This window comes from Paramisgurnus dabryanus, chromosome 20 (genome assembly GCF_030506205.2).
Source record: "Paramisgurnus dabryanus chromosome 20, PD_genome_1.1, whole genome shotgun sequence".
NCBI lineage: Eukaryota > Metazoa > Chordata > Actinopteri > Cypriniformes > Cobitidae > Paramisgurnus > Paramisgurnus dabryanus.
The window spans coordinates 29,104,716-29,119,888 of NC_133356.1; the positions used below are offsets into that span (position 1 = coordinate 29,104,716).

A 15,173-nucleotide genomic window follows, 5' to 3' on the forward strand; every position below is an offset into this window, starting at 1 on the left:
TCTGTCATTGCATACTCAGAATTCTTGAATAAATGTGAAAGAAAGAAATGTCCAAATTAAAGATCTCAGGCTGTAATGTTTTTGCAACAAAACAAAGTGGTCCAAATATCTCATATTAGCATGTATTGCTAGTACAACCTAGAGATTTGTCCTAAAGAGACTGTAACAGTACAGGAATGAACTGTCGGCAATTCACTATAAGCAGAAAAAATACACTCTACTTTAAAAGTTTTAAAGACAATAGAATAAACTAATTAAAGAAGACATCAGTTTACACATACAAAGGTTGATTGAATCAAGTTAAATCAGTTTAAGCAGTAACTTAATCAATTTAAGCAAAAGAAGTAAAGTAGCTGCTATTAACAATGCAAAGTCCAAATTTTTGTCTTCTGGATTTACTTTTGGATTTTATATTATTTATATGTATTGTTCTTGAATTTAATTCTGGCATGGTGGTACTGTGCAAAAGTTTTAGGCCACCATGCCAGAATTAAATTAGTTGTTTTTGCAATTGTATAGTGATTATATATAATTATTTTTCAGTCTCTTTATTAGAATACAACCAGAAAATACAGGACAGCAGCATGTAGTATTAAGAACAGTATAAAAGTATAAGCTGATGTGTCAAGTATTTAAACTCCCCTTCCAGTTGAGCAATGGCAGGCAGCTGTAGGATCTCTTAAACCTAAATTAAATTAAATCCTAATTTCTAATTCTAATCAAATGACTTCAGGACTTCAGTCTCCTCAGAAAAGTTCAAGATGTGTTTCGTGCCAAGAGAGGTCACACCAAATACTGACTGATGCCTGAAGAAGACGTTTGGTTCTGAAAATTGTTTGGTTTTTAATTTTGTGTACATATTTCCTAGATTTTCTGTTTGTATCATAAAAAAAGAGTGAAAAATAAATATGGATGGACATTAAAACTTTGCTAAAACAACAAAGCTGGTCACGGTGGCCTAAGACTTATGCACAGTAGGTTACTGTAATATATATGCACACACTAGTGAAGTACATCAAAACTTTCCCTAAAAGTTCTTAAAACCAATTACCAATACACGTTCTAGTGTTAGGACAAATTTAATGAACGTTTTTGATCCAAATGTATATGTTAAAACAGGTGAAAAATAAAATGTGACATTCTGTACTTTTGTCTCATATTCACCTTTTAATGTTTATTTCTTGACTCCACATTAAAAAGAGCAATAAAGAAAACCTGAATAATGAAGGCTAAGTTTTTAATTTTGATTTCGAACTAAGTGGTTAAAACCACTGCTGGGGTGTGTTCGACTTCATGCGGCACTGTTAAAAGTAACAGTCATAGTCTGATGACGTCAAAGTACCGCGAAATTAGACTGCACTGTATGATTCTTTAGCGGCTCTCGCGGTACTTTGACGTCATCCTACTGTCGGTTTTTGTGAGGCCGCATGAAGCCGAACGCACCTATGAAAACAAGTGACAACTAGCCTCTGTCTGCACTACGGCAATAAATATTACATTTAATAATATAAATTAAAGAAGCGATAAATAACATTGTAAATACTTTGTAAAACATTTGCATAAATTAAGTCCTGTGTGGACACGCCCCGGTCACGTGGTTGTTGCACAGCAGTCAGCTGACAGTGAGATCAGCATAAAGACTCATCACGCGACACTGCAGCATAAACATCCCCGACTGTCTCTGACAAGGCTTCACAACGATCCAGAAGTGGCTTTATATCAACCCATGATGTTACTCACCTTGCTTTTCATCTCCACTGGTAATATATGATTAAGTTTCACTGTTTTCGGTTGGTTTGTGGGATATTTAGTCACAGATGTGTTCAGTAGCCAACGTTAATGGCGGAGGTTGATTGGTAAACATGTCATGTAGGTTACTGACGGTCGCGCGCGCACTTACATTTGTAATTTTACTGATAATTAAACAATTTATCATGTTTTTTTGTTGTAATCTCAACAGATACAGTGGTTTCCTGCTAGGTTGTCTGTTTTTAAATGTTTCGTTTGTCGTACCGTTAGCAAACTGGCTAGGCGGACACTACTAATGCCTTAACTTGCTGCGTTGTTGCGCAGATGTTTTAACCGGTTCCTTGTTTTGCTTTGTTTTTTTAAGTTGGGTTTATCAAATATTTCTTTAGTCCTCAAGAGCTGTTAAAACTGTGTTGGTTTCTGTGTGTTTTGTCTGTGGAGGATCATTTCCTTGTCATGATTGCGTCGCGACTTCAACACATTAACACAATGATCTTGATGAAGAGAAATGCAGTCTTATTGATTTGATGGATTGATTTATCTTAACTGTTTGTTTTGCACAGTTAAATGTGTCTAAATGCTGACAAGGTAAATGAAATCAGTTTAAGCGTTGCAAAGGTAGAAATGTACCCACCTTTGTTTGCAAAATGATACTATAGACTTACAGGAAGTAATTTTTGTTTTTCTGTCATGGGTTTTATCAACACAAGTTGTTTCAGAATAAGGTTTATTTTTTCACTTCTGCTTTTTTTTAGCAACCTTAAGATTCATTTGTCCTAGTGTGTAATTACTGCTTTTAGGTTTCTCATTTTTTTTTAGGTTTTCGCAGACTTCTCTTTTTGTAAGTTTGTCATACGTTTTTAGCAAACTTATTCAAGGCTTTTTAATTTTAATTATTCATCATCATCATCATCATCATCATTTAATTGGTTCTTTTAATTAGCTACAAAAATGACTTGTCATCTTTTCTGGAGTAAATCATAGGGATGCACCGAATGTTCAACAATTGAAATTATTCGGCCAAAAATAGCAACAACAAAAAAAAAAACAATTTTGTGTGTTCAGCCAAACAAGTGAATTTTACTGAGCAATGAGGTCTTTGACGTGATCAACTAGCAACCCACGCAGAGTTCAAGTTTCTTAAGTTGGAGTTATGAATGTGTATATATTTGTGTTTTTCTTCAGGAAATAGAAGATCGGATTATTATCCGTTTAGCCAAGACTCATTTATGTGTCCAAATGAAACGGTTTTAACAAATCAGCTTTCCGATTCCCGGTTTAAAAAAGCACTATAGTGTCTTCTGGATCTGGAATGTTACATTTTCATTTGTTAAGTAATGTTAAATATAGTAAAAAGGAAATTCTGAAAATTTAACTTGGCAATTGTGATTAAAATTGGCAAAGTTATTAGAAAAATGAAAACCGTGTTCTGTATTTGTTTTTTTTCCAGATTCGTTCAAGAATTTTCCTTTCTGTGCATCCCTAATTATCAATAAATACATAGTTTAGACTCTTATAGTGTCCCACTGCTTGATACCCATTCACAGTGAATAACTTCTGATTTGCTTTTATTATTTAAAAAAATGGGTTGCATGGTTTATGGACCATACACTTTATAACATGAACATTGTGGCCATGCAACTTTATAAATGACCCACATATTCTGCTAGTTCTTTGTTTAAATGCTTCAAGCAATAAAACCATAGCCAGTTTAGTGTTTGCACTTTGCCTTTTACTTTATTTCATTGTTTTATTATAAGCTGGACAGCCTCACTTAAATTTTGGGACTTTCCAGTACTACGTTTTAGGAAGCTTTGTGGTTTAACAAATGAGGTATAAATGATATCTGAGATGGCATTGATATCATTGTCACTTTTAGTTTGATTAGACGGCACAGTAACATACTGGATCATGAGATGTTGACTCATTACTGATGGGATAATTTCTACCCTTAAACTTCTTCAAAATTTAGTGTTGGTCACTTGAGTGAACTTGACTCACTCTCAGTTTCTGGGTTTTGTGTTGGTTTATCTTTTGTGTATTGCTTAGCTGGTGAAAACGGTGACTAGATCATGTGCTCAATCCAAATTTTTGTGTCATGTGAGATGACACTGCATATGTATACTATGCATTGAAGTATTTGTGCAGCTCTCAACGTAATTTAAGTACCAAATGTTTTTTTTTTTTTAAAGCTTGAGCCGCCCATTGCGTTACTTGGTTTTTGCAATGTATTTTTACTTCTTAGCTGCGCATTCACCCAATAACCTCCGTTGGGACTTTCCAGTATGCACCAGTTTCAGATCGTTTTTTTTTGTTTAAAAAAAGATCTTTCGAGATTTGATTATCTAATGTTTGTTCCCTTTATGTTTCCCTTTTGTGGTTTTATATTTTGCTCATATCTTAATCCTACAACCAACTCAATCACAGGTTTGCGTTAAAAATCGGGTTGTGAAACCCTGAAGGATTTAGTTTGTTTTTGTATTTTGGCAGATCAGTCAGCGCATTGCATTGTGGGATACAGTTACATGCTGCATACCGCAAATGTAGAAACTCCTCTTATAAACATTTGAATATTGTGCATGTTTTATTTTGAACATTGTCAATCTTTTTGCTTTACTAGCTGTGGCAACACCCTTACTGGGTACAGAGCAGTGTGCCAACGGCCCCCCCTACTGGTGCCAAAATGCCAAGACCGCTTCTCTTTGTGGCGCAGTCCCGCACTGCCAACAGAATGTGTGGAACAAACCTCAGATGGTGGGTTGGCCTGATTCTCCAAACTGCTTTACTTTACCGGTGAATAATTCATGAGCAATAAGTCTCAAATCTCTCTTGTAGAAATCTGTGCCGTGTGATCTGTGCAAGGAGGTGCTGGTGGTTGTGGAGCAGCTGCTGAAGGACAATTCCACAGAGGTATGTTCACATCATGATACTAAAGTTGTGAATCATTTGACGTAGACTCTGAATCTAAATGCTTTGTGTTAAATCTAGAGTGAAATTCTCGGGTACATTGAGAAGGCCTGTCAGCTGATCCCAGATGAGGGCTTGGCTGGTCAGTGCAAGGACATTGTGGACAACTACTTCCCTGTTATCATGGGGATCATCCAAGGAGAGCTGGTGAGCTCAACATTCTTCTCTTCCCCTTTAGCTTATTTCATAACGCAGTCTGACATTTTTGTTAATGGAAAGAGGTATTGAAAGTAAAAACCCTTTAGCTCTTCCACAATCTGCCTCTTTTGGAGAAGAGGCAGATTTTTTTTCATAGGCCACATACTAGGGTTTAGGTCAGGCTACAAATCACCCTCATCTTGGGGATCAAGATGATTGACCACGATGGTCCTATGTCTGTGTATATTCCCCACATGCTTACCAAATGATTCTTTGTTCCCCTCTTCTCATAGAGTGACCCCGGTGTGGCGTGCGGTGCTCTGGGTCTGTGCGTCTCGCAGCAGGAAGCTCTGGCTAAAGCACAGCTCATGTCCAATGAGATCCCTCAAATGGACCTGACCCAGCGTGCCAGCCCACATCTTCTCAACATCCCTCAACTGCTTTACCCCCAGGAAATGGCCAAGAAGACCAAACAGGTGAGGTGTCACGATTAAATCGCACATTGGTGTATCTTGATAAACCTAGATGCCAAACTCATGCTTATTTGACAGATTTCGTTCTGATTCAAAGGATCAGAATTAGGGCAGCATAACATCTAATCGAAAATAATCATTTGAGGAATACGTTTTTGTTTGCATTAATGCGTGTGTATTGTGTATAATAATTGGGTATATATTAATACACACACACACACACACATGCATGTGTACATATTTAAGAAATATATTTATGTCTGTGTACTATTACAATAATGATAATAATAATAATATTATTGTTGTAATAGTAATGGTAATAGTAACAACAATAATAATAAAATAAAGTAATGATAATAAAATAAAAATGTATTATTATTATTATTATTATTATTTTATTACTTTTTATTATTGTTATTTTATTATTATTATTATTAAGCAACAACATAAAGTATTGATGATAAAATAAAAAGATATTATTTTTATTTTATTACTTTTTTATTTTCATTATTTTTATTATTACTTAATAATAATAATAATAATAATAATAATAATAATAATAATACATTTGTATTGTATTATTATTATTATTAATACTATTAATAATAATATTATTATTAATAGTATTATTATTATTATTATTATTATTATTGCAGGTGTATGAATACCTAATAATATAAAAAAAGTGTATAAAAAGTATATTATAAAAATTACACACACAGGTAAACACAAACTTTTATTCTGCAAATGATTAGTTGTGATTTAGTTATGCAGCCCTAAATAAAGAATATTAGTAATGTGGGGTAGGCACGTTATTAAATTAAAAATGCTTGTGAACTTGTCTATTAATAGCTGTATTACATGCATTGTTTTTAAGAGCCATTTGTTAACTTGTGATGTTTTATGTCTGCAGTTGACTGGGGACGTGTGCCAGGACTGCATAACTTTTATCACTGATCTTCAGGACGAGGCTAAATCCAACTCCTCATTTATCAACACTCTTCTATCACAAGCGGAGAACCAGTGTGATCAACTGGGACCCGGCTTGTCTGATATGGTGAGACTACCATGCTTGTATTCTTTATATTCTGCAGTGTAATTCCTCTGTGTGTATTCTGATCCATCTCATTTCTACTTTTTCAACAGTGCAAACAGTACATTAGCCAGTACGGCCCACTGGTCATCCAGCAGCTCATGTCTATGGTAAGTGGCTTGTGGTTGACTGCTGTGTTTATTTGTGCAGTCATTTAAACGGCTCCGTTCACCTTCCATTGCGAAACGAGTGCCTGACATCCCCTTCTTGAGAGACCACAGCAAATGTTTTTAATATGTAAAGCTTGTCGCAGTTTTGCGGTCAAATGAACAAAGCTGCTTTTGTTGGTCTTCCCGTTAAGCCTGTCTGCCAGCTTAATTCACATCTCTAATCACTTGTTTTTCTGTTTTATTCCCACCCTCATTTTCTTTTCTGTCTCTCTTTTGGTTTTTGTTCTGGTCTCCAGGAACAGGTAGGTCTCTCTGAGCTGCTAGTCTTATTTTAGCTCGCACCGTCGTTCGGCTAATTGGCTTTGCTGTCATTTACACTGAAGGCAGGCTACTAGTATGTGCTGTTAGAATAGAGCTAACCGTTTGGTTTTCATGTTGGTTTGTAGTTAACTAATCATTAATTTTTAACAAAAATGGCACCTGTCCTGAGAGTAGGTAGGGTTGGGAATCTAAAACATCCTTTTATTCAGACCCATTACATGTTTAATAATAAAGAATGTTTGACATTGGCTCTGTTAATGTTTCCTGAATGTCTGCATTCTTCTGCCATCTCTACTGATACACTAAAAATACCCGTTCACCATACCACCATTTGTTGTTTTACTGCAGCATTTTTATGCTGTACTCGCTGGGTGCAGCACTTGACTCCTATCTGCTTGTTGCCCTTAATGCGCACAAGCGGTGTTACTTTACAAAAGTGCAGACTTGAAGGAAGACTGTGGTAGTGGTTTCCCTGAACGGAGATAAGCTTAGAGACACTCCACTTTTTTCAAAAGAGTTAAAAATTGGAATCTTACCGTTTTGGAATCCATTCAGCTGACCTCCAGGTCTGGCGCTAGCACTTTTAGCCTAGCTTAGAACAATCCATTGAATCTGATTAGACCATTAGCATTGCACTAAAAATGACCAAAGCATTTGTATATTTTTCCTTTTTAAAACTTGACTCTTCTGTAGTTACATCGTGTACCAAGACTGACGGAAAATAAAAAGTTGTGATTTTTCTAGGCAGATATGGCTAGGAACTATACTCTCATTCTGGCGTAATAATCAAGGACTTTGCTGCTGTAACATGACTGCAGCAGGCGTAGTGATATTAGGCACTACCCGAAAATGGTCCCCTTGGTTACTTTCAATAGCAGGGGTGCTTCTCAATTCTTATTTGTGCATCCTTGTTTCCTTTCCTTGCTTCCTTTCCTCGCGTCTTAAGGGCTTGTTATAGTTGTGCGTAGGTTCCGTGTCGGTTTTCATTTATACTTTTGCGTTGTTGACGTGCAAACACGTGCGCAAACCACAGTAGCAGCGTGAACGTCAAAGAAGCTTGGCAAGTTAACTCTCAAATGAAGAAGAAACGGCAACTCGTTGTGTATGATTTGAGAAGACCAGCAATGATGGAAGTAAATAAACAGCAACTAATGTTGCAGTTTGAGTTAAATCACTCCTCAACTTGGCTCATCTTTGTTTTCACCGTCGCAAATGGAAATGCCTATGACGCAGTTTTTTTTTTTTTTTACCTGACGGGAGTGGTCCACCACCAGAACCCATCACAGCGTTTGCGGTCCGCGTAGAACTGACGTGCTGTTAAAAATTTTGTCGAGGTGCACGTCAGGCTACGCAGAGCTACGCACAGGCTACGGATAGCCTGCGCCGTAGCTATGGCGTAGAACTTACGCACGACTATAAATTAGGCTTTAGCTCCACCCTTCTAGGGTGCAAGCGAGGAAAGATGCGAGGACTGAGGAGATGAAGTATTAAGTGAAGTGATGTCCTCTTTCCTTACTCTCTTTATAACGTTTATTCTCTTATCAAATTATCAAGTGCATTAAAAAAACAAATATTTAATAAAATAAAGTTAAATACATACTTGAGTTATAGTTCATGTCCTTACTACATTAAAATTATTAGCCTAGAAAATCACAACTTTTGAGTCGGTCTTAGTCATAGACTGTAAAAAAAGATGGACGACGCCTGTTCGCTCTCTTCCATTAGTGAAAAGTGAAGCCGCCAGTGTCCCGACGTGGCGCTGACATCTTGCGTCTTGAGTCTGCGCAGTAGCGTTTTCGGGACCAGTCATGCGCAGTAGTGAGCAGAAAGTGAAGTCGCGAAAACAAAACCCCGCCCCTCGCTCTTGTAGAATGCGCATATCGCACGATATCACAGCTGTCAATCATGACGTGACACCACCGTTTTTATATCATTAAATAACTAACTAAACACAAACCTATTTTAAAAACAAACATTTGAATGTACATCAGCGTGATAAAAACTACGTTAAATGACAGAAACCAGCTTCGGAAAAAAGATAACTGAAGTCTAATTAATTTTTTTTAGTTGGTTTCAAGTACCATTGAATAACATGGGGAGGCGGGCTTTATGACCTATACTGGGTCACTGGGGGGGGGGGGGGCGATCGAGATGTTTTGGCTTTAATTTTTTAGGGCTTGTGCGACACGCTTGGTCTTAGTACACGATTTAACTACAAAAAAGTCAAATTTTAAATAGAAAAAATATCAAAACTCTTTGGTGGTTTTTTTTTTTGCACAATGCTAATGATCTAATCAATGGATTATGCTAAAAGTGCTAGCTCCGGACCCTCTAAGCACTTGTAGGCAAAACAAAGGGCACTGGTACCCAGGGTTCCCCACTCCTGATATAAAGGGACCTCTTTGCGCTGATTGGTTGCATTACATGACCATGCTCCTCCTGAACTTTGTTAAATAAACTTTATTTAGGGTGCCATTTGGGACAGGGCCTTTGTTTATGTTTTGAATCCCAGCAGTCACTCTCAGTTTCTACTGCCACCTGCTGGTACGAAAATTATCTCCTCTTACGAAGGCATAGAATGTGCTACTTGGCAGCGATCTGTTTTGTGTGTCAGGGCAACTTTGGACCAAGACCCAACCTCGTGGTCTGTGCTACTTTGGCATCCATTTGGTGTGTCCCTATCCTGAGAGCTGATCCATTACCTTAATCTCAAACTATAAACAACTTTATGGGCTGGTTTCCCAGACAGGGCTTATCCTAGTCTCAGACTATAAATGAAGGCAGCTCAAGCATGCATTAAAAACATCTTGATGTATATCAGTGCCACTTTTTACACTCGAGATGCACACCAGTATTGTTTGTTTGGGAAAAACTACTTAACGTCCCAATATGAATAAAGCTTAGTCCTGGATTAATCTAAACCCTGTCTTGGAAGCCACCCCTTATATTTGTTATTCACTGTTAGGATTGAAACCAAAATGTCAGTTCCTTAAGATTCCCATCCCTACCCTTGCCAACTGATCCATTTCATTGACCCTTACCTGGGCTCTGAATAAGTTGCGTCCTCTATCTAGACCATCAGCAGATGTGGTTTCTCCTTTACTCCATCTATTATATCATCCAGTACATCATGCATGTGCCCTATGTTTTGCATGCATGGCTGCCTGCAGACTGGCAGGGCAATGGATGCTACGTGACCTCATGGAAGATGTTGCATGGACCACTGCTTGGGATGCTTTTTATTTTTTTAAGAAAATGCTGAATGAAATGCTGAACTTATGTCTATTTCATGACATTCAATTACAGCAACCTAAAGACATCTGCAGTCGTTCTGGTTTCTGTGCCTCTGAATCCAAATCCGTACCTATGGAGCTGCTGATGCCCGCCAAATCCATTCCTGCTAAGATGTTCCCTGCTACCAAACTTGAAAAGCCTGCCGTGACCACACCTGCTAGGGTAGGAACAATACAGTTTCAAAAAATAAATGGGACATGTGCGTGTAAATGTTTCTTTAAGTTTGTCTTCCTGCTTTTTTAACAGGAGATGATGCGTGTTCGTGAACCTCCACAGTGTGCCATCTGCGAATTTGTGATGAAGGAGGTTGAGAGTATGCTTCAGGATAAAACATCTGAGGTATGAGGTCCCATGTTTCTCAAAATAAAGGCTTGCTGATGTACATTTTAGCTCATCTTGCATGTTTTTTTTTCAGGAACAGATCGTGCAGGTTCTGGAGAAGGTCTGCGGCATCTTGCCTGCCACGCTCTCGGCTCAGTGCAAGGATCTGATGGACTCTTACGGGAAGGCCATCATTGAGCTGCTCGTGCAGGAGGCCGATCCTAAAACCATTTGCACTTACCTCGGGCTCTGCAGTGGGTCCAAACACGCCTTTATCCGTACGTTTCAATAATAAATACACAATCCATTACACTTCATTATTCATTTCTAGGATTTAATGTGTTCTTTTTGGCACTGCAGCTGTAATGGACAAGGCCAAGTTTAAGTCCGGTGGTTTCTGCGACGTGTGTAAGATGGCCGTGCGTTATGTGGATGGGATCTTGGAGCAGAACGCCACCCAAGCACAGATCGAGGAGGCTGTGATGAAGGTCTGCAACTTCCTGCCCGAAGCAGTTCGAGATGAGGTGAGCCTTATTTAGCAGTGAATTCTCATCGCCACTGGTGGGAGCTCTTCATCAGTCTGAATTAAACTCCGTGCGTGTGTTTTATTTGCAGTGTAATCAGCTGGTTCAACAGTATGAACCTCTGCTGGTACAGCTGCTGCTCACAACACTGGATCCTGACTTTGTCTGCATGGTAAGATTGACACGCTGCTCCCTTAAACACACTGTAACGTGGTCCAGTATGAGCCCAGTCTGAGTTTGTGTGTTTGTGTTGTGATGTACAGAAGCTGGGAGCATGTCCTGAGGCTGTGCAAAGGCTGCTGGGATTGGACCAGTGCAGCTGGGGACCAGCATTCTGGTGTAAGAATGTTGAGACCGCTTCACGTTGTAATGTGAGTATTCATGTTGTTATTTTCACATTTGATAATCATTATTTCCTTGTAATCTCCGTGACGATATTCCAGTTAAAGGTTTGGTTTTAAATGGGACATATCATAAAATCTGACTTTTTCATGTTTAAAGGAAAAGTCAATTTTCTTAAAAGAAAAATCCAGATAATTTACTCACCACCATGTCATCCAAAATGTTGATGTCTTTCTTTGTTCAGTCGAGAAGAAATTGTTTTTTGAGGAAAACATTGCAGGATTTTTCTAATTTTAATGGACCCCAACACTTAATACTTAACTCAACAATTAACAGTTTTTTTCAACCGAGTTTCAAAGGACTCTAAAAGATCCCAAACGAGGCATAAGGGTCTTATCTAGCAAAACGATTGTCATTTTTGACAAGAAAAATAAAAAATATAAACTTTTAAGCACAATTTCTCATCTAGATCCGGTCCAGGGCTACCTAACGTAAATGCGTAGTGACGTAGGGAGGTCACGTGTTACATATATCAAACGCCCATTTGCGGACCATTGTAAACAATAAACTGAGACAAAGACAATAATTAGTATCAGTTGACATACAACAACAGGAACGGTCCTCGTTCTCAACACTTGTAAACACTGGGGCGGAGTTTCTCGTTCGTACTCTGTGACCTCTTGACATCATGACGTATTGCGTGGGGTCACGTTGGCGGATCACGACCAGATTTAAACGAGAAGTTGTGGTTTAAAAGTGTATATTTGTTATTTTTCTTGTCAAAAATGACGACAATCGTTTTACTAGATAAGACCCTTATGCCTCGTTTGGGATCGTTTATAGTCCTTTGAAACTCCGTTGAAAAAAAACTGTTACGTGTTGAGTTAAGTGTTGGTGTCCATTAAAATGAGAAAAATCCTGCAATGTTTTCCTCAAAAAACATAAATTCTTCTCGACTGAACAAAGAAAGACATCAACATTTTGGATGACATGGTGGTGAGAAAATTATCTGGATTTTTCTTTAAGAAAATGGACTATTCCTTAAAGTGCTATAATTGGGTCCCGCGTGCTTTTATCAACCCTTAAAAATTTTAAAGATTAACCCAGTAGTTTAGTTTTGGTAAACCATTTTCTGCAAGCATGTAAAAATAGGACATTGAAATTTGGCTCCCCTTGTGATGTCAGAAGGGGATAATACCGCCCCTTAATCTGCACTAACGAACCACGGCACTGCAATTTCGTGCAGAGATCAGCACATTTTTGCTGACACCAACACAGTGTCAATTCTAATATGTTATAAATTATTTATATGGTATTTTGAGCTAAAAATTCACATATGTACTCTCTGGCCACTTAAGATTTATTTGCCATCTTAAAGTTTTGTGAAATGTCCCCTTTAAGTAAAGCTTCTCTCTTTGTGTGTCAGGCAATGGACCACTGCAGGCGTCATGTTTGGAATTAAAGGATGCGCAGTACTTAAAGGAAACTGAAGAAGAATTGCTGTAGTGCTGCTTTCCTGTTGTCAAATCAATACTTGTTTTCCTTTTAATATTGGGAAATTTAAATGCCATATCGAATTTTAAATGCTTGTTGTTGGAATGTAAAGCTTTTAATGAAAGGACAATATTTGGGGGGGGCAGGGGTTTTACTCCTGGAGCTATATTGGGAAATACTTGCACTGAAACTGGAATTTAGGCTTTTTGTGCATTCTAAAGGGGATTTTATTTTTGAATGTTTTAGTTTTGTTAATTCATACACGCACCAAGTCTTGTAAGAGAAAATAATAGTTGATGAGGGGGTCTGAGACCTCTGAGAAATGAGAGACTGTTTTAAGGCTCCCTGATATCCCTGCCTCCCACGATACTGTAAACACAAGCATCTGTGAGGCCAGTGACTTTACTTTTAATAGGTGATGGTTTTGATTCCTTACTGAAAATAATCCTCTTTCTTTTATTACTTTTGTGACTGTTATTAATGAGCTTAAGGGCAAAGTGATTCTTGAAACAATTCTTAGACCTCTTCAGTTTTGGCCCCTAACTCTACTCATGTTTCATCACTGACTAAATGTGTTAATAATGGTCCAGTTTTATCCTGTGCTTCACGTTGTTCTGTTTTCTTTGTTTTGAACCTAAACTGAAATGAAATAAACCCAAATCCCATTACTCTGGTTTCATTTATTAAATGCCTACTCTTTTCATAAAACCACACATGACGCTGTCTGTTAAAGTTGCAATGAAATTAAAATGAAAGTCTCATTTGTTTTGGAATATTGTGGTAGTTTTTAGAAGTCACTTCTGTGAGTTTTTTTCATGTTTCCTCTCAGTCTTTCGTCAAAAAGGCAAATCTTCTCCCCTTAACAAAATTATCTCTCTTCCAGTCATATGGTATGGGAGAAACAAAGCTTTTCGAAGCTTCGAATCAATTGAACCAATTGCTTCGCAAATAGATTCAGTTTTTCGAAGCGTTCGAAACCCCATACACGCTGGCGATATCTGCTGGTCAAAATAGTGAAAACGCAACAAAATCTGTCCAAACATTTTACACTTTTTACAAAATAATAGCAAAATTGTTCTAAAAATATGTTTTTTTTTTTAAGAAAAATAAAGTATTTAATTGATTAAGACATAATTAAAAGTGTATTCTGGTTTTTTAGTTTTATTTTTGGCAAACACATCATTAAAACGAACTCTCTTTTTAATTCTGCACATTTTTTCATTAAATCTGTCTATAAACAAAAAGTAGACAAATTGATAGTGTAATTAGTCAGAAGGATGAAAAATTTAAAGGACTTTTATAATAAAACTGACCCGAGTACACCTATACGGGTCATTTGTGATCAGCTCCCCGTAGTGGTGAATCCTTGGATTATGACGTAATGAAGCCTCGTTTGCTAAAATCACGTGACTTCGGCCAGTTTGAAACAAGCTCCGAACCAATGATTCGAAACAAAAGATTCGTAATTGTTTCGAAGCCTCATGAAGCAGTGCTTCAAAATCGCCCATCACTAATGGCAGGTGGCCGGGTTCCAGAAGAGATCACTGCGGATAGCAAAAAGACCCAACTTCCAATCAGTTCTCAATGGACAAATTCAAGTCCAGCCCTGCCTTTTTTTCATTTCAGAAGCTGTTTCACTCGGATATAAGTCACCACTGGAAAAATAAGACAATTGCGATGTCTGTTTCATGGTGACTTTAAAAAAAAAACTTTAATTTCACATTGATTTCAGTCTTTAACGTAATCTTATTCAGTCAATATTGAAGGTGCCGTAGAATATAAAATTATTTATCTAAGGCATAGATGAATAATAAAAGTTGTGTACATTGTGATTGACATATCATGAGCCTCGAACACGATTGTTTCCTCCTTATGTAAACCTTGCGCATGCAAAGACCGCTGGAAAACAGACCAATCTCAACATAACACCAACTGTGACGTTACAGTTGAGATGTACGACCCCAACATTAAATTGCAAATTAAATTAAGTACAATGTTGTTGTTACAATGCTAAAAACAAAGTTGTCACTAAGTTACAAGTGCTATATGTTCTACTATTGACATTAGTTACATTTTGCAGGTCTATATGGAAATCTTTCGACGCAGAAATGTCAATTTTTAATCATCAAAGACTTGATTATTTCTCAATCTGTATCTTCGTCTCATACAGGCTCAAACATAAGGTCTGTTTGCACACACACAGAGCTACTGAACTGGAGTGCTCTGAGAAACATTATTCAACATTTATTATTCATGACCCTTTTAAATAAGGTGAGACTGGGGTCTTTGCGGAACAAAAAGGCGTTTCCCAATTTTGGGGCATTTTCAAACTGAAATAGGTGTTAAA

The 15,173-nt window shown here is 37.5% G+C and overlaps 1 protein-coding gene across 1 annotated transcript; it reads left to right on the forward strand.

Annotated features, from left to right (window-relative positions):
- Positions 1-1,603: 1,603 nt before the first annotated feature.
- psap (prosaposin) lies at positions 1,604-13,494 on the forward strand. Its single transcript, XM_065251052.1, has 14 exons — positions 1,604-1,760; positions 4,370-4,503; positions 4,585-4,659; positions 4,738-4,863; positions 5,148-5,330; positions 6,241-6,384; positions 6,474-6,530; positions 10,158-10,307; positions 10,392-10,484; positions 10,561-10,744; positions 10,827-10,990; positions 11,082-11,162; positions 11,254-11,361; positions 12,759-13,494. Exons 1-14 carry the CDS (start codon positions 1,727-1,729, stop codon positions 12,792-12,794), a joined length of 1,569 nt encoding a protein of 522 aa, XP_065107124.1. The 5' UTR covers positions 1,604-1,726; the 3' UTR covers positions 12,795-13,494.
- The last annotated feature ends 1,679 nt before the right edge of the window (positions 13,495-15,173 follow it).

Excerpts from the sequence above, each read along its gene's own strand:
- psap (XM_065251052.1), top strand. The coding sequence starts at position 1,727 with ATGATGTTACTCACCTTGCTTTTCATCTCCACTG. Across the intron at positions 6,531-10,157 it reads TCCAGCAGCTCATGTCTATG|CAACCTAAAGACATCTGCAG; the intron begins GTAAGTGGCTTG and ends ATTCAATTACAG. Across the intron at positions 10,991-11,081 it reads CCGAAGCAGTTCGAGATGAG|TGTAATCAGCTGGTTCAACA; the intron begins GTGAGCCTTATT and ends TTTTATTTGCAG.